The sequence below is a fragment of the Misgurnus anguillicaudatus genome, chromosome 18 (genome assembly GCF_027580225.2).
Source record: "Misgurnus anguillicaudatus chromosome 18, ASM2758022v2, whole genome shotgun sequence".
NCBI lineage: Eukaryota > Metazoa > Chordata > Actinopteri > Cypriniformes > Cobitidae > Misgurnus > Misgurnus anguillicaudatus.
In genome coordinates, this window is record NC_073354.2 from 14,814,369 (window position 1) to 14,834,228 (window position 19,860).

At 37.6% G+C, this 19,860-nt stretch overlaps 1 protein-coding gene across 3 annotated transcripts in view; it reads left to right on the forward strand.

The window, feature by feature from the left end:
- The first annotated feature begins 155 nt into the window (after positions 1-155).
- Positions 156-19,860, forward strand: part of taf4b (TAF4B RNA polymerase II, TATA box binding protein (TBP)-associated factor) — a 52,580-nt gene continuing 32,875 nt past the window's right edge. For 2 of the 3 annotated variants that reach the window (XR_012358617.1, XM_055186171.2), the window contains exons 1-11: positions 156-967; positions 2,845-2,978; positions 3,135-3,434; positions 3,631-3,744; positions 3,914-4,036; positions 4,132-4,221; positions 4,981-5,151; positions 8,138-8,264; positions 8,471-8,576; positions 13,568-13,737; positions 18,232-18,362. Coding sequence is in view for 2 of the 3 variants with exons in the window: in XM_055186171.2 (XP_055042146.2) it covers positions 346-967; positions 2,845-2,978; positions 3,135-3,434; positions 3,631-3,744; positions 3,914-4,036; positions 4,132-4,221; positions 4,981-5,151; positions 8,138-8,264; positions 8,471-8,576; positions 13,568-13,737; positions 18,232-18,362 (2,088 nt within the window). In the remaining variant the exon portion in view is untranslated. The remainder of the gene's footprint in view (positions 968-2,844; positions 2,979-3,134; positions 3,435-3,630; positions 3,745-3,913; positions 4,037-4,131; positions 4,222-4,980; positions 5,152-8,137; positions 8,265-8,470; positions 8,577-13,567; positions 13,738-18,231; positions 18,363-19,860) is intronic. The other variant, XM_055186172.2, reaches the window with a different exon arrangement.

Consider the following 19,860-nt stretch of genomic DNA (forward strand, 5'->3'; position numbering starts at 1 on the left):
TGTATTTTATTGACTGATGACGTTAGCGAATTCATGCTGCACTGCGCAACCTGATTGGCGTATGACATCAAAGTACCGCGAGAGCGAACGTATGATTTCGCATCGTTCTCGCGGTACTTTGATGTCATACGCCGATCAGTCTACACAGCGCCGTACGAACTCTCAACACGCGTGTAGTTTCTGACAAAAGATTACAGGTGAAGTTAATATGCAGACGAGGCACGAGTGCGCGCTGACAAGCATTTAAGATGCTCGTGCAGTCTTTTTACCGAAGTCTTTCTGTAAAAGTATTTAAGCGCGATATTTTGTACTGAACGATTCGACCTGTTTACTGCAGTCTAAAAAATGTCAGAAACATCTGTCTCAGATCAGTCGAACAACAATCATACCCGTGAGAAAACAGACGACGTGACTCCTGAAGCAGTTAAGGAGCAAGATGATGGGCACTCAAGTATCCCTAAAGGGTCACTGGAAACCCAATGCAAACTCACCTCACAAGACACGTCAGGTAAAGAAAAAAAAACATCAAACCCTAATGCTACCAACACTGAAAACAGCAAACCAGATTCAGCAGCTCTCAATGAAGAAGGCGACCAACCAAAATTAAATGATCCTGTAACTTCTAATCTATCTACTAATCTATCAGCTTCATCTGAACCTGCTCCAAAGGTCATAGCAGGCACTGCAAACATCAGATGCACCACACCGGTAGTTGTGGGTGCCAGGGTTGTGACAGCTACAATGTCCACACTAACACCCAGTGTGCAGGGACCAGGGGCTACCAGCCTGGCACTGGTTCCTCAGTCTGGAAAGGTCTCTGTGAGCTCTGTGGCCATGAACCAGCCCAGGGTCACCACCTTGACGCCAGGCATGACATTGTCGAGGATTTCCACACCATCACAAAACGTAACTGTGACACGCGCGCCCGTGCCATTGCAGCTGCCTGCTAACTTCCAAGTCCCACAGGGTAAGTTTTATGTGTTAGACCAGTGGTTTTCAAACTGGGGGCCGCGTTATGAAATACATTAATTTATCATAAATTCTGTGTAATTAAACCTAAAAAATAAGGCCACTAACCAAAAGCACTACTTTTTGGTATAATTTAATGGTTTTTTTATTAAAATCTTGAGTTTTAGAACAGTTTTTGTCACAAATTTTCTTTGGGGGGCCGCGAAGGAATGCACCGTACACAAGGGGGGCCGCACGCTGAAAAAGTTTGGGAACCACTGTGTTAGACAACTAAGTCAGAAATCTTGATTTAGGAACTTTTGTTGTTTTTCGTCACACATACTCTATGACAGTATAGCCCTTATCCCTAATATTATAGTCAATGACGTGAATTTTTTGTGTCCTTATGGTTTAATTAAACGTAAACATTTTAAAATGTCAAAATAAATTGGTAGCTTACTTGCATACATTCTCTTTTTTTGAGTTCCAAGGCTAAAATTTCTGATTTAACTTTTTGAAAGAATATTTGGGGGGTAATGTAAAAAATGTCAATGTGGTGTAACCGGTTTGTGTCAATTGGTGTAACTAGTATTTTTTATTAAAATGTAAATATATTTTAAAAAAAATTAGAATAAAATATAATTATCTAGTGTAATAATATGATTTGATTACATACATTTTTACATCATTTGTCAAAGATTATTTAAAAACAGCTGTTTTCAGCATATGTCCGGACAAAAATTACAAAAACGCATAAATTAAATTTAGAAATAACTAATAAAATGTGTTTTCGTGTGATATTTTTTTTATGATTACGATTATATGCCGTCTAGGTGGATAAAATATGTAATATTTCTCCTTCTTTGGCGCGATTGGCGGTTACACCATTTGACATTTTCAGGTCCATTCAGTCTAACTTTCATTAAAAAATGTGCAAATGTAAATTTTTATTTGCATAAAATCAACATGAATACAATATGTGCATTGAAATATACCTAATGCATGCTTTTAAAACAAGTTTTTGAGTTTCTCATCTGGCCAAACCGTTTTTGTCACTGACCAACAAGTGGATCTAAAACGTTAAAGGGGACATATCATGAAAGTCTGACTTTTTAGTGCTTAAATTGGGTCCCCAGTGCTTGTATCATCTTAGAAAATGTGAAAAAGATCAAACCAGTAACTAATTTTTGGTAAATCATTGTCTGCAAGCATGTGAAAAAATAGGTAATTGAAATTTGGCTTCCCTGGTGATGTCAGAAGGGGATAATACCGCCCCTTAATCTGCACTATCCAACCACAGCACTGCTATTTAGTGCAGACATCAACTAATTTGCATGTTAAAGGACACACCCAAAAACGGCACATTTTTGCTCACACCTACAAAGTGGCAATTTTAACAAAGTGGAGACACCAAAGATTTATTTGACATCTTAAAAAAGTCTTGTGAAATGTCCCCCTTAAATCAAAGTTATCCTAAGACAAGAATGGGTATTGGTTTTAAGACAACTTTTATGAAAGGTTTTGTTTCGCTTCAAATGTTGATTAGTGTAAATAAGAGATGGTTCATCCAAAAATAAATTCTTGTCAACATTTATTCACCTCCATGTTGTTCAAAACTTGTATATGATGACGACGCACAAAAGAAGATATTTTGAGAAATATCTCAACTGGATTTCCTGTCATACAATGGATGTCAATAGGGACTAATGTTGTTTACCAACATTCTTTAAAATATCTTCTGTTGTGTTTTGCATAAAGGTTTGAAATAACATGAGTGTAAGTAAACAATAAATTACATAAATAATATTTATTTATTTTGGGATGAGCTGTCTCTTTAATACCAAACTAACATACCAATCTTTCCAATGTCATTCTCTCTCTCTCCTATTTCTGAAGGAATGGTGTTAATCCGCAGTGACAGTGGGCAGTTGATGTTGGTATCCCAGCAGGCTTTGGCCCAAGCACAGGCTCAAGGAATGCTGCCAAAACCAACTAATGCCTCTACTGTAGTTAAACCTTCAGCCACTCAGGTGTGTGTGCCTTTGATCACTGTTTGATATCAGGGAGTAAAATCAAAGGTCTAGTAAAAATAATAATATGGGATTTATTACAGTCATCTAAAGCTATGCCTACTTTTGAAGATCTTTATTTGAAATAATGAAAATGAATCTTATCTCTTTTTATAGGCAACAGTAACAGCTGCACCAATCATCCGAGTTTCTCTCCCACCTTCAACCACCGCCAATCTTAAACTTAACCCAACTACCACAACTGTTCAAAAACCGAAGACCACGCCATTGTGTTTGACAGGAACGACCATTATTAAGTCAGCCGGTGTTATAGGAACTGCGGTCAAAAAGCCCAGCTCTACCGTGGGGACTGTTATCAAAGCCAGTCAAATGACTCCAAACAGGAGCACAGCGGGGGTCTTTAACCAGAGGACTAATTCTGTCAACGCAGCTACCGTAATTAATACCCCTGTAAAGGTATTACTCACTTTGGCTGCATCAATTATTGATCCAAACAAACAAAACAAAAAATAATGATTCATACGCTAACTTCAGGGCAATATCTTGACTGGCACGCATTCTTGGCAAGGCTCACACTTTTCCCTTGGGTCATTATTTCCTATATCTCATTAATCTGCTTAATCATGTCAATTTTTCATTTATTTGTCTTTAGTCCATGTGCAAAGGTGCTCCATCCACCCAGGGTAATGCCCCACGTATGGTATGTCCAAACGTACCAACCAGATCCGGCACAAATGCAACCTCAACTCCGGTTAATGTTACAGCTGTAAGTCATGACTTGATACTATGTTGTAAACATTTACATTCACACACTTGTAAGGTTTATTATTATGTGTTCCCTGGAAGTCGAACCCATTGAGCATGATTGAGCCATGCACTACCAGTTGAGCCATGAGCTTTACATATGTTTATCATTGTTTTGCTTTTCTTGTCAGGATACCTTGGAGAACGTGAAGAAGTGTAAAAACTTTCTGGTCACTCTTATGAAACTAGCGTCGAGTGGCACTCGCTCAGCCAACATGGCTCAAAACGTCAAAGCTCTCGTCAAAAGCCTGCTGGTGTGATGTCACTTCCTGCTTTCATTACCAATGCATTATGTATTCAAATGCAAACTTTAGTTTAATGTCATGTTTGTTGTCTTCCTAATGTGTAGGATGGGAAACTAGAAGCTGAAGAGTTTACTGAAAAGCTCTACATGGAGCTCAGATCTTCCCCTCAGCCATATCTTGTGCCTTTCCTTAAGGTGATTTTTAAGATCTATGTTTGGGAATAAAAGAAGACATCTCATTTTTTACCTGATTTTAGGTCTTAATTTATTATCAGACATTTAAAGCTTATATGAATAAAACAACGCTCTGTCTGCTGACTTGACTGCTTTGGTCTGAGTTAAATTATGCCGGGTACACACCAAAATATTTTTTTTACATCTTATAAGATTTTCAAAATGTGATAGACCACAAACATGAGGATAAAAAATCCTAGATTTAACCGTTTTGCTCCTATAATGTGTGGTATGCCATGATATCTCAAAGACAGCACACCACACACGAACAGATTTTCAACCAGAGTCTCGACTGTGAACACAGGAAATCTCATAGTATTTCTGATCGTAAATATTAAACATGTTTAATATTTATGATTCTCGATCGGGGCAACTCTGAGGTTCTTCCGACACTCTTAACACACCGCACATCAAGAAAAAATCTGATAAGATAATCTGTAGAACCATCAAGATAATCGGGACATTGCTAGGATTGTCAGAAGGGGGGAAATCGGCCCAAAATTAGCCCAATTGTTGGTGTGTACCAACAGTTTTTAACCCCTTCAGACGCTGCGTCCACCGGAATAGATATATCATGTTTTGTGGTTCAAACTAATAAAAATGCTGATCAATGAAATAAGGAACACTGATTAAACACCTGAAAAATCAGGTCTGTAGGGGTTAAATTAGTACTGTACCTGAAGATAATGCATGTTAAGGCTGATGTTTTCTCTCATTTAGAGAAGCCTGCCAGCGGTACGTCAGCTCACCCCAAACTCACAGCTCTTCATTCAGCAATGTGAACAAGTCAAGCCCTCAGATTCAGCCTCAACCAAAGCTACAACCCAGAAGCCCACCTCGACCGTCAGCTCCTCCCTCAAATCCACACAGCCAACGAGAGCTGCTCAGCTGGTAAGCCATCTATTTATCATGAAGATTATTTCAGGGGTTGGCCTATATAAAGCAATGTGAAAATTATTTAATAATAAAGAAAACAAATGATATTTCAGTGTTAGTGTTATTCTTAATATATATTTTTTCCAAGTGTGGTTTCTGTATAAAAACAACAAGCATATGTATAGTAAAGAGACACTTTTTACATAAAGGAATAGTTCACCCAAAAATGAAAATTCTGTCATCATTCTCTCACTCTGATGTTGTAACAAACCTGTATAAATTTCTTTGTTCTGATGAACACGAAGGAAGATATTTAGAGGAATGTTTGTAATTAACTCTTTCCCCGCCAATGACGAGGTATCTCATCAATCAAGAGAAAACGCTTCCCTGCCAATGACGAGTAGTTCCGGCTTTCCGCAATACCGCTATTATCCGCAACTTTTTAAAACCGGAAGTATTGCCCTATGGCAAGCTGCTGCATGTCTGTGTCTGTTTTAAAGATCGCTCTGAATGGGATCTCTATGAAAAGTCAGTCACAAAAATGGAATTCTGCTTTTTGCTCAAAATGTGGTGTTTTTGCAGAAACCTACCCATAATCAAAAGCTGATTACAAAAGAACTACTGAAGGTAGGATGAAACTTTTTTTTTTTTTTGAAAGCAGAGGGTCTGTTCTTTCATTTGGTATATTGTATGTTTATATATTTGTAGAAGAACATTTTCTGGAAGGCATTAAACTTTTGTGAAAATCATGAAAAACGCTGGCGCTGGCTGGCAACTTTTTAAAAAATGCTGGCGGTGAAAGAGTTTAACCGTTCGTAAGCCCCATTTACTTCCATAGTTTTAATTTTTCCTACTGTATAAGTGAATGGGGCTCAAAAATGGTTTGGTTACAAACATTTCTCAAAATATCTTCCTTCGTGTTCATCAGAACAAAGAAATTTATACAGGTTTGCTTGTAACAACATGAGAGTGAAAAAATGACGACAGAATTTTCATTTTTGGGTGAACTATCCCTTTAAGTTGTCCACTAGGCAAGGGGAAATTAAATGAGTTGCTAATATTAATATACCTAATTAGATGTTGATTGAACGTGGTAAATAGCTTTTGTGACATACTGTTATAGTATTTTTAATTATGTACTGCATTTCAAAGCAAAGCTTACTAACACTTTTAAGCACTAGGAAAAGGGACACTCCACTTTTTTGAAAATATGCTCATTTTTCAGCTCCCCTAGAGTTAAACATTTGATTTTTACAATTTTGGAATCCATTCAGCTGATTTCTGGGTCTGGCAGTACCATTTTTAGCATAGCTTAGCGTAATCCATTGAATCTGATTAGACCACTAGCATCGCGCTCAAAAACAACCAAAGAGTCTAGATATTTTTTCTATTTAAAACTTGACTCTTCTGTAGTTACATCGCAGATATGGTTAAGAACTATACTCTCATTCTGGCATAATAATCAAGGACTTTGCTGCTGTAACATGGCTGCAGGAGGCGCAATGATATTACGCAGTTCCCGAAAATATTCTTTTGCTTTTGAAAGTAACTAAGGGGACTATTTTCGGTCAGTGCGTATTATCATTGTGCCTCCTGCAGCTATGTTACATCAGCAAAGTCCTTGATTATTACGCCGGAATGAGAGTTTAGTTCCTAGCCATATCTGCCTAGAAAACCGTAACTTTTAATTTTCCGTCGGTCTTGATACACGATGTAACTACAGAAGTGTCTAATTTTAGATGGAATAAAATACTGAACTTTTTTGGTTATTTTTAGCACGATGCTAATGGTCTAATCGGATTCCATGGATTATGCTAAGCTATTCTAAAAGTGGTACCGCCAGACACGGAAATCAGCTGAATGGATTCCAAAATGGTAAAAATCAAATGTTTAACTCTAGGGGAGCTGGAAAATGAGCATATTTTCAAAAAAGTGGAGTGTCCTTTAAGCATAAGTTAAGCATTTTACTCTACAGCATTTGAGCCATTGGCACACAGCTTATGCTAGAAATTCTGGCAAACTTTATCTCATTCCTTAGTAAAAGGCAATTTTATGTGTTTTATTCATACCTGGTTTAGCTTACATGAGCAAAATTCAATTTCCATGTGAAAGAATTTATTGTGAAGTGCACGTGCTTAAAGTGCTTTTTGGTTAAAAATAAACTTCTGATGTGTATACTTTATCTAAATCATATAAGGGCTCATTGTACAGTAAATATACGGTTATGTGATGTGACAAATTTTGGTACACCAAGGGGGCAACACAGTTACCCTCTGACACATCTAACAGCACTGTCCCATACCATATGAAGTATAGAGTTAAATATCTTAGATATGTATGATCAGGGACCCTGAGTGTACAGTCTTGATGTTTTATGTAACAATTAAATTATGTTTGTGTTTGCGTGTGTGTGTGGTGTGTGTGTGTGTGTGTGTGTGTGTGTGTGTGTGTATGAGAGGGAGATATTCTCTAATTTCACACTGCTTCATTCCCAGTGCACTGGTTCATTTTTATGACAGCCTCCCTTCACTTTGTCTTCATTTCCCGGTTAACTCGCCACCGCCCACGGTATACAGGCTAATTCACTTAAAACCACCGGTATCCCACAAGCCCTAGCACAGGCAAATTAGTTTTACACCAGAGACAAAGATGCATGAGTCTTACCCCATTTCTTACCAGGAATGTCATGTTATCATATTCAAATAATGTCATGATTTGCTTTTCCGTAATCTAATATCGTCATTTTATTGGACGTCTTGATGGATTTCCACGGAAATATGGAAGCTCATTTTGCATACACCTGAATAGACTTCGGATATTTTGATTACTTGAGAGAATCAGAAAGTGTTTCTCCTAATGCTTGACGTAGATGGCTTTTACAGTGTCCTCGAGGTGGACTAGACGCACTATAACTTCTTTAAGTATTTCATTTCCATAATTGTTGTATTTTTTCAGGAATTGTATTTTGATGCTGAATTCTTATCGCCTTAACTTTTTTTAGTTGATCCAGCAACCTAAAGGAGTCATCGTCAAACAGTCGGTCACATCGTCACCTCATGTTGTCCTACCTGCGCAGACGCACTCTCAATCCAAACAGCTGGTCATTCAAAGCAACGCTCACCCAAAAGGTACAAGCTATGCTTATTTGCATCTTAGATGTGGAAATTGTCTGTAATTACACGGATGTTTTGTAAGTTCAGAGAAAGTTTTATTGATTGCAGCTTAATTTGCCGCAAGACCAGGTGAATTTTATTATTCTTTTGCTTTCTCCTCCAAATGTCCCAATTCATTTCCAGCTGATAAAAATATCTGTATTTTTATTCTGCCCCAACAGGTGCTGTTGTGCGGCCTTTCCTTCAGGCGTCTAAAACGCACTTTTCTCAGCCGGCCCTTACAGCACAGGCGCACGGCTTCAAGGACAGCACCCCGGGGTCTTTCCGGTAATAGCTCTGACTTGCGGCCATTCTTAGGCGCTCTGTGCATGGGTGTGTGTGTGTGTGTGTGTGCATCGGTTCTTTAAAGGGTGAATGTAGGTAGAAAACCGTTATGTGGCTGTAGCTTTAGCTTCCTAAAACTACACCAATTGATACGTCTATGATGATACACACATGGGTGTTTTCCTTAGATGCAAGAAAGCCAGTGGTGCCTCAAGCCATATTTCCCAATTTTAAAGGTAATCAACCATTGCTCTGCAATGTTGAATTAAAGTTACCAGTAAGTGTGAAATTACCAAAATAGTACTAATGTATAATGTAACTGGATCGTTCTTGGTTATTTTGTAAAGTTGGGTAAAAGCAATGCTGTAAATTGGTAGTATAATGGTAGGCCTAATGAAGTTGGCAGATAGTAAGTAACGCGTTACTGTAATTCCACTATTTTTAGCAGTAACAAGCGTGTAACAAAGTATTTTTTTTAAAATCAAGTAACACAATTACAATTATTGAAATTTAAATGAGTTTGTTACTCATTTTACTCTATTTTGTAAAAAAAAAAACACTTGCAGACAAGACATTTCCGATCTAACGTCGCAGGACCGTGGTGGGCGGCGCAATGAATCAATAAACTTAATGTTGCGTATAGAATGAACATGAATCTAAACGGGACAACATACCTTTGTTTAAAAATTGTGCGGGAGTCATAATCCATCCGGTCTCATGTTTGTAAATTATCTTTGCCAAGCAATCCCAGACATCAACTTGCATTTGTAGTCCACAAAAGTAATAAATCTGAGAAATGTTAATATATTCTTAGATGTTTACATTGGCCTTCATGGAAGAGAACGATCCGCAACTGTTGTTTCCAGTCAAATATGCACTGTACAAAAGTCTTAAAACTCCATATGTGTGAGTGCGCATTTATTTTCAGTTTTGGTTTCACTTGCTGTGTATCCGACAAATCAATCCACTCGCTCTGTGTCCGTCCGACAAAACAATCCACGTACTCCGTTTTCTGATTAAATATCTTCCTTTAATCTTGTTTATCACTTAAATCAAACATAATATAACATATTATATACATAACATATAATCATAACAAAATATACAAACAATATATGATCTTAAATCTTAAATATCACGGATGCGGTAAAGAGAACTGTGCAACTCCACTGTATTCCACTGTAGTCCTGCGCACTACCTGCCGCAAGCTTCACAGTCTCCAAATTCTTAAAGAGACAGTACACAATTTTAACACATTATATATTTTCAATGTAAACATACAGAATATTTGTCTAAATGGTCTAAATGATATACATAACTGAACTAAGCTTACATATTAATATAATTTCTAACAAAAATATTCAAAGGCTGAATCTAAAGCAAAATAGGCTCCTACAGTAAGTGATATATTAGAGTCTTACGTGTAAAATATCCAGGGCCGCATTAACACTGTAAGGGGCCCCTGGGCTTTATCATTTTGTGTGGCCCTTTATCCACCAGAATTGCAGCCTACATTCACACAATCTTTATAATCACTAAGTGCAAGTTGTCAGGCTTTTATTTTGCTGGAATAAATGGAATGAAAAAATATTAAAACCATATCAGAATGCCCGCAATATACTCAAATATCACTGCATAACATATGCACATAGTCCTAGGTGACCCGAATAGTCTAAGATTCGATGCTTTGACAGGAGAAGCCTGATTCGACTACTGCACAGTCAATTGTCGCAGATGTGTTATAAAATTGAGGATCATTTCATTTTGGCTGTATAAGAGTGCACAGTATCTGATTTCACATTTAACAGCTTTCTCCCAATATAAAAAATATACATCCTATTATGATAATACTAAGTAAATAATATAGTAGCTTTTAATAAATATTTTTAAAGTCTGTTAATAGCCTAAATCCCGTGACAGGGCTAGACGTCCATATCCAGAAACCATTGCAAAGTCTCTTTGTTTCTGCAATTAAAAAGACAAAACAGGTAATTCTATACTTTCGTTATTTTAAAATTAATTTTAATATTTCCTTGTTTTTATTTAATTTATAGATTATTTAGTGTTATCTGATTAAACTATTTGTGGGTTTTATTCCCATGCGCATTTAGGCATTTTGCACCCATGTTCTGCACCTATTGATTCTGACTTTATTTTGTTTTTATTTTTTATTAATTATAAAGGTAAATTCTGATATAATTTAAGTTCTGTATACGTTTTGGATTGCTTTTCGTTGTGTCGATGTTGCGCGGTTGCATGCTGTCACATTCAACTTAGCCGAACGTGCTAGGTGCTCTGCATGATCATATTTAGGCATTCATCAAACGTAACATCAAAAAACTGATTTTTTTCGACAAGTATAAGTTTTAAAATGTATTTAAAAAGGTTGCTTAACTTGTCAAAAGTTGAGCTACAAAACAGGTAAGCCGTTTTTGTGAATACAGAGATGATCAAAGTGAAAGTAAGCAATCAGATATTTTTGTGCAAAATAATAAAGCATATATAGTGTCTATAAAATCCTTAATTTCAGTGTTTTTCGGTTATACATGAACCGTTTAAGTAATTGTATATAAAGCTTGTTTTTTATAATTTACAGTAACAAACTATATGTAATTTCTCGTCTTTTATTTCCTTGCCACGCTAAATCTCAAAATGAAACGATCGCTGAACTTAGCCGTGGCTTCCGAGGCAGAATCTAATTTGTTATTTATTAGATTTAGTTATCAAAAATGTTTTGTGTAATATCTTTGTGTGCTGTTCTGTACATCTTGGCTTTAAAATGTTACGAGGAATCATTTAATGAATGTTTATATACACGTTGTCTTTCATATTAAGATAAAAACGCGTCCTCAGTTTAGTCTTTGTTCATCACTTGAAAGGCACTTTTGGTCACTTTATCAGAAAGCTGTCTGTGTTGCCTTCAGAAATGCAATAATGGATATTTCAGACAGAAATTTTAAAAAGCGCACTAATGATTGCAGGGTAGCCTATAAGTAAGTGAGAGATTTCCTTGCGCAGGAACTGCATTCACGCACGGACATTCAAAGCAAAGCGATTAAGCATAATTTTAAAGGGAGTATCAACTTTTTATAAAATGCGGCAGTTATTTTTTTCCGGCAACTCGGGGCCCTTCCCAGCCCGAGGCCCTGGGCTTAAGCCCAGGTAAGCCCATGCATTAATGCGGCCCTGAAAATATCCCATACATATAAGAAACTTTACTAAAATAATGCAGTACATAACCAAACTAACAAACGAGTGACGCCCACTGTGGCCTATCATTTTATTGTTTGACTGTTAAGTACTGTTCATATATACATTTAAAAAGCAGACATAAAAGTAACTTAAGATACTTTCCCTAGTAACTAATTACTTTTGATATACAGTAACGAGTAATTCAATTACTTTTAAAAGAAGTAACTAGTAACTGTAACTAATTACTAATTTTCAGTAACTTGCCCAACACTGGTCATGAAATGGCCAAAAACGAAGAAATGACGTAACTGGTGCGTGGTGTGTAAGATGGACATGAAGATGAGGATTTAAGTGAAACTGCAATTTCTGGTCACTAATAATAGCTAAACAACAGTTAGTAGTAATAAGATTCATGAAATATGTAACTGTTATTGTAGGTATTATATTTTAAGCAGTGTTTAAAAATGCATGAGACTGAATGAGATAATACCTTAATGTTACTTCATTTTAATAAGCATGTCTGTAAAAATTCCTTATTGGACTTACATTTTTAAGTTTAATCAACTTGAATTTACAATTATTTAAACTTTCTTGGCTAGTAAGGAGTTGGTATAAATTATAAGAATAAAGTTAAAATAACTTAAGCTAATTCATCTTTTTAGCAATTTATTCAAATTTATAGCAATCAATTTTATAGCAACTCCTCACTAGTCAAGAAAGAAACACATGGATTGTAGGCAACAGTTTACTTCCTGGGATTGGTGATGTATACAAGACCGACATTATCATAATTCCTCACGCTTCGGACTCAGCCTGTAATTTAACTCCTGTTAGCATTGAATTGTGAGTGAATCTTTCAAACATGGTAAGGAGCGTCACATTTCGGGTTGATGTCGGAGGTATTCGGACCAATCACAACGTACAAATTAGCTGGCCAATCAGAGACACTGCTTTCCTCAAACGCTCGGATTTTGTACAAAGCCAGTGTATTTGGAGCTACAAAAATGTACGGTATGTGGAAAATAATGTCTTTTTTACCATAAACCACATGAAAAATTTGTATTATACCAAATACACAAAATAAAGATGTTATTTAGCAGTAGGTGCCCTTTTAACTGTAAGTGCAATAAGGCGTTTTTTACAGTGTATAAACATTGAAAAAGGGTTGTTTTCTAAAGGAATAGTTCACTTGAAAATTAATTGCCTTATTTATTTACTCTTGTGCCATTTGAGGCGGTCAGTAACATTTGAATCTCATTGGTTCTTATTTGTTATGTAACTAGTTGTTATTTGTGTGTCATCGTTGACGCAATAAGATTTGATGTTATTGATGTGCTGCCATATTTGAACTTGCATTGCTGATTTGTGTGTTTACACTGATACACAATCTACTGATCACAGAAAAGCTCAAAATATTGGTTTTCTCTCACAAATGTATCATTTTGTTTCAGAAGACATTTATTAACCCAGTGAAGTCATTTGGGTTATTTTTAATAATGGATGGTTTGGCTTTTTGGAGCTTCAAAATGTTAACAACTATCAATGGCATTACAAAGCTTAGAATGTGTTTGGCTAAAGAAAGTCACCATGTGGGTGAGTAAATTATGGGATAATTTTATGTTAAACTATTCTTTTAACAACATTAAGTAAATAAGCTGTTCACCTTGAAACTGTGTAATCGTCAAATGGAAATGAAACATGAGATAACACTGGATGGAAACTCCATTTCTGAAGTCCAGCTGATCAAGTTTAAAGACAATAGGATTTTATTTTATGTGCGCATTTTTTTGCTCTTCATTTAGAGATGACGACGACATTAATGATGTGGCCTCCATGGCAGGAGTGAATGTGAGTGAGGAGAACGCTCGTATCCTGGCCTCTGGCTCTGAGCTCGTGGGATCAGTGATCCGCTCTTGTCAAGAGGAGCCCTTTTTGTTCCCATCAGCCCTCCAGACACAAGTGCTACACATAGGTAATTTCACTCAGACCAGACAAAACTGGGTACTGGATATCTTCTACAGTATGCACTACCTTTCATAGTCAATTCCAGTGGAAGGGCTAATGCGGTATAAATATACATATGTCAAGCATAGACACAAAAAAAATGCTAGAGTTTTTTCAACCCAGCTACAGCGTTGGGTCAGATGGGGACAAACCCAGCTGCTGGGTTAAATTAAAGGCAGTGTATCTGATTTTGAAACATGCTAACGGTAGCCTCTTAGCACTGAAATCACGATCTGAATTCAGGTTTTTGCTCTTTCCTGATCCAGATGGTTTTTGTCGTTGTTGTTTCAAAACAATTATTTCATTTCAATAATACATTTCAATTCTGCAGGAAAGTTTGCCATTCCCCCTCTGTTTACAGTAGGGTGGCCATTCGTGCCAGTTCCGCCGGACACGTCCCGAACATGTTTTTGGGTTCGTTCTCCGGAAGTCGCGTTGCTCGACCGCATACGTCATCAAGGTTTAATATTTCGGGTTTAATTTCAGAAAAGCAACCGTTACATTTCAAAGTAAGAATGAAACTGCAATGATTGTATGTCTTAAAAGAAATAAATCTTAATTTTCTAATGTATTTTAACTGAAATGTGAGAACATCGATGACGTACGCGGTCGAGCAATGCGACTTCCAGAGAACGAACCCGAAAACATGTTCGGGATGTGTCCGGCGGAACTGGCACGAATGGCCACCCTAGTTTACAGACGGGAGGTGAGCGCACGTGAACGCGCTGATGACATATGGTGTCTGCGTAAACAGGGTGCACAGTGGCATGCAAAACACGTTCACAGATAAGGGGCAAAAATTGCACGCGTCCAATTATTGCTTTCGTTCTGACTTTAATGATTTGTTGAATTTTTTTTTGAACATTCTACACCTTTCACAGATGACATATATTCATAAAAATAAATTTAGACAACTTAAAATAGTGATTGCTATCAGGATGTGAGGAAACTTTTAACCAGCATAACTAAAATGTTTCTGGATCAAATCAGATACCCTGCTTTTAACTTAGAAAATGTTTAGATTTGACCCAAGAATGGGTTAAAGGGACACTTCACCCATTTGCATTAATCTTTGTATAGTTAGAACCCCAGTCATGTTTTTGAATGGTCGTGCATCATTTCCTTAGTTGACACTGAGACAGGAGAAATACAGATTTCAGTGTTGCACTTCCTTCTTTCAATGATGTAAAAATCATCACTTTGCATCATTGAAAGAAGGAAGTGCAATATCTTTGTTGAGGAAGTAAGACTACAAACACCCATTTTCTCTGTCACATAGGCACCAAATTCGAAATGTATGTTACATTTTGACTACAAATATGACACACTTTCAATAAAGATGAATGTTTCTACGGGTGAAATGCTCCTTTAAAACAAAGCAGTATTTTGGGTTGAAACAACGTGGCATTGGTTTAAGTATAACCCAACAGGTTGAGTTTGTCGCTTTTTCACCCAACACTGGGTTGAAAATAACCCAGCATTTTTTTGTGTAGTGCTTCCACTATTAGGGAGAGAAGGTCTGTCAAAGTAAGAGTAACTAACATGTTTATTTCCATACAGTGCTTGGTTGTTTCAACCCATAGGTGGGTAAAATTTGAGGAGCTCGGATACAAAAGCTGCTAAACGCCACCTCCATTAAAAATTAGAAAATTATATTAATGCTCTCAACACGTATTAAACATTCATCAAATGCATTTGCTTGAAGTCTGCTTATTCCTGGCCTTAGGCCATTCAGAAATACCTGTTTGTTGACACAAACCATTAAGGGTCTTATCAACGCTTATTTACAAGAAAACATGTCAGACACACTTAGAGGGTTTTGCATCTGAGCTCTTCATATGGACAAACCCAACAGTTGGTTTAAATAAACCATACAGAAATTTCATTCCAAAATAATGGGTGTTTTCAACTCAAGGTTCGCTTATAGACTTCCAGGTTCAAAGTATTTAAACCCAATGGTTTAGGTTTGTCAATATAAGCATGGGTTAAAACAACCCAGAATTTTTTCTCAAAAGGTAATGCATGCAAAATAGTTTTTATCCAAAGGGACTTGAAATGCATTCCCCAACACTTCTCTCCTTTGCTAACCTAAGCTACATCTCGCTATATCATCTTCATTGTCTTGCTTACCCCATACAACAATATATCTTTATTTAAAATGCAATTGCATATGTCATCCCTTCTGTTTGTCAAAGTAGCTTCGCCTCCCTCAGCTCTGCCTCAATGCTGTACATCCTGTCTGTGTTTTTTGGGGGCATATGTTGCACCGTGCTGCTGTGACAGACATGGAGCGCAGGCTCTGTCTTTGATCAGCGGTATCTCTGACGAACCCGTTCTGCTTAATCAGTATGCTAATGACTGCTGAGCCGCGCAAAGTTGCCAGAGTGGCAGGAATCCACTCTCCTGCACTGATCAAAAAGTGTCTGAACAAGGAAGAGAGAAAACGGCAGAGGGAAGGAAGAGAGAGACTGATAGAGAGAGAAAGAAAGAAAGAAAGGGAGAGAGAGATGGCCGGAAGGTAGGGGAGTCGTGCGGAGGAGGTGGAGATGGGAAAGGAAAAAGTGAAAATGAAAGAGACAGGCTTGGCCTCGCAGGAACTCGGTCCAGATCAGCAGAAAGGGCAAAACTGAGATGGCGTTGGAATGTTTGCAGATGTCTGTCTGCTCGGCGAGTGTAACGGGCCGACAGGAACAAAGCGCGTCTGACGTTATGGAAATTTGAATACAATGTAAACGGTACAGGAAAACATTGACATCTTTGCATTCTAACGGGATGAAAACATTTGCTTCCAAATCGTCATTTTAGTCAGGCGTTAAATGGGTCTATTCAAATGCTCTATTAGAAAAGTGCAAGTGTATTCCTGGGTCAGTATACTTTCTTGGAATAACATTTCTGTAAAAAAAAAACCTACCCCAAACCCTGATCAGAAGTTATTTCTAAAGACTGAGAGAATTTATAGATAACAATGGTGTCAAAGCACTTAACCTTAAGCTTAAACTTCTTTTGAGCCCTATTCAGATTGCAATTGTTTCTCATAAGGATGACCGTAAAAATAAATTTGAATGCTGCCTTCGCAATAACTCATGCATAATATTTAAAATTTGCTGTGAATGTGTATGTTTATAATTCGAAACACCTGGAAATGCGCTGTACGTGTGTAAGCAATAAGGTACGAGAGGCTGTGCTGTATCGTGAATAAGTAAAGGCTGAAGGGCGTTGTTAGGCACGACGCGAAGCGGAGTACCTGCAACCCCTTCAGCCGTTACTTATTCACGATACAGCACTTGCCTCGAGTACCTTATTGCTTTTATAAAACGGTTACCACACAATATTAAAGTAAAAGAAATATTAGTGCAACTTTCATGAAGTTAAATCAATAAAAGCATTCCTTCCGCTAGAAAAAATAGTCCCTGACTGCGAACAACAACATGAAAGCTCAAATAAAAACAACAAACTGTTCTCAGACTTTGTCTCATTATATGTAAGGTTAATTACGTGATTATTCACATGACCTGGATACTTGATTATATGTATATGGGAAACTGTTGTGTAATTGAATACATTTTCAAATTATTATCAGCAGCAACAAGTGCTAAATACAGACAGAGAAGAGAGATAATTGAAACGATGAAAAGTATGGGCACAATCTTTTATGTCACATAACCATATGGTACTTTTTAGTGGTCTTAAAGGAAGTGCAGAATTGTATTCAGAGATCTGAATTCGGACAGCAAATAAATGAACACACGACCTTGATGTTTGTTAAAATAAAGTAGATAATTCAGCCGGGAATTTTTACTCGGGTGGTTGGAGAAAAACACGGACTTTCTGGATTCGGACGGCAATAAAATTCCTGACCACCCCTGTAAATTATGAAAATACCTTACAACCCCACGAAAAAAAATTATCAACACAATAGGGCTTAAAAACTAAACTTAATCCCTCAGATCTGATGGTTGATTTGAATTAGGATTGCACAATAATTTTCTCAATGTGTGCATCTGCAATAGTCCCATCGCAGAACATGCAGAATATGTGATTTTTTTCGAAAGGAAAACATTTTCGGATGCTTTTGCCAGTGTTAAACTATATGAGAACGGTTTGAAACAGCAGAGAGAAATCACAGATTCAATAACATTTCACCTCGCAAAAGACATGGTGACCGTTAATACGATCACAAAGGTTTTATTAACACTACTTAGTCGCTTGACAAGAGATATGTAACACCATCACGCAACTAAACTAGTCAACATTTGAAGTGGGTCAAAAAAGTGAATCAAAGACAAGAACGGGTAGTGTTTAAAAAGATGAGACAACTTTTATGAAAGGTTTTGATCTACTTCAAATGTTGACTAGTATAGTTCTGGCAAACTGAGGAAAATATACAAGAAATGCAAAGCAGAATTTAATTCCTTTGGTCTTTTGTGTGTGTTTGTGTGTGTGTGCGCGCGCATGCATGCAGGTGGTTCTCTAGGTATCACTGAGGTTTGTCCTGATGTTGTTGAATTTCTCTCTCTGGCTACACAAAAGAGACTAAGAGACCTGATGGAGAAACTCACTGCTGTGGCACAACATCGCCAAATCTCATATAAGGTATGAACTTGAATTGAAAATAAACAAGTTACTAAAAATGTTTGTTCAGACCTTTAAAGACAAAATTAAACCATGTTTTTAAAAAAAGTACTCAATGATTCAAAGCACATACACCCATCATAAATAGAAACCATATGAATCCAGTGAGTTAATGTCTTTCGAAGCAAAATGATACGTTTGAGCTTATTTTGAGATTATTTAGCAATCAGTACATTAGTGTAAACATAAAAATCAAAGCAATGGAAATGGAAATATGGCTGCACGTTAATAACGTTAAATCTCATTGGTTCTTGCATGTCTTGTGACTCAGCCCAATCTGATGAATTGCATATAAATAGCACACCTTTTGAAAAGTCATGCAATACATACGCCAAAGTCCAATTTTGCATGCATATGATATGCCAATTATTTTTGTTTACTAAGGGCGCACTTACAATAGGCTAACCCATTAGGTGCCCCACCACGATTGTCCCCCCTCCCTACTCCCCCTAAAAGCACACACTCACACTGTACTTGAGCGATCCGAGGCCGGGCGCACTTTCGTCATTAGGATGTGATTGTTTTGAATAAAACAGGAAGTGAAGCGCTCTCCTAACACTGGAACCCATCGTAAAGTTAAGTTTGTGTTTTTATTGAGTTGTTTGGTGCACGATGACACACAGCCCTCTCACATGCCTATCATATTGCTTAGTTGGTCTGTTGCATGTGCAGCTCAGACATTCACGTAACCCTGCTGCGTGCATTAGAAGGTTTTTACGAAGGCAGATGAAGGTGAGTGGTCACGCAAATGACGTCTCTCCTTTTAAATCATGCTGTGGTGCGATTTGCGATAACACTGAGCGTTCCGCGCCTGAGCACCCAGGCACAGTACAGAGCGATCACAGGCCCGGACTTCCTTGTGAAGTCCACACTTTGATGACATCATGTAGTGCAGACCTTAGGGACCCGAGTCCACATGGGTGCACCGGAGTCGTATTTAAGGACAGACTGGAATGTCATGCCAGAAATAGGAAGAGAAGTTTCCCATCAGTGTGAACTCCTCCCATCCATCGTTTGATTTGTCTGATTGCACTTTCGCAAGGACCTCTGGGTTGGTAAAGTGTGTGGAGCCTGCAGCAGTGCGGGCTTGGCCAGAAGACCGCATCAAGAGTGCAAAGGGGGAGCTGATGAGCACACGTAAAAATGACAGATGGGACACCCTACAGACTCGTATACTAAGCAAGAACGTGCAATTTAAGACCACGAGACCAAAAGTCTACATAAAGTGCGCCATTTGGGACAGGGCCACACTAGTCAAACGAACCAGGCTTTGGGGTTCAAATGCACCCGGGGCGTGGCTTGGTTTGGATAGTGTAAGTGGGCCCTTAACTCTTTCGCCGCCAGCGTGTTTAAAAAAAGTTGCCAGCCAGCGTTTTTCATGATTTTCACAAAAGTTTAATGCCTTCCAGAAAATGTTGTTCTTTAAATATATAAACATACAATATACCAAATGAAAGAA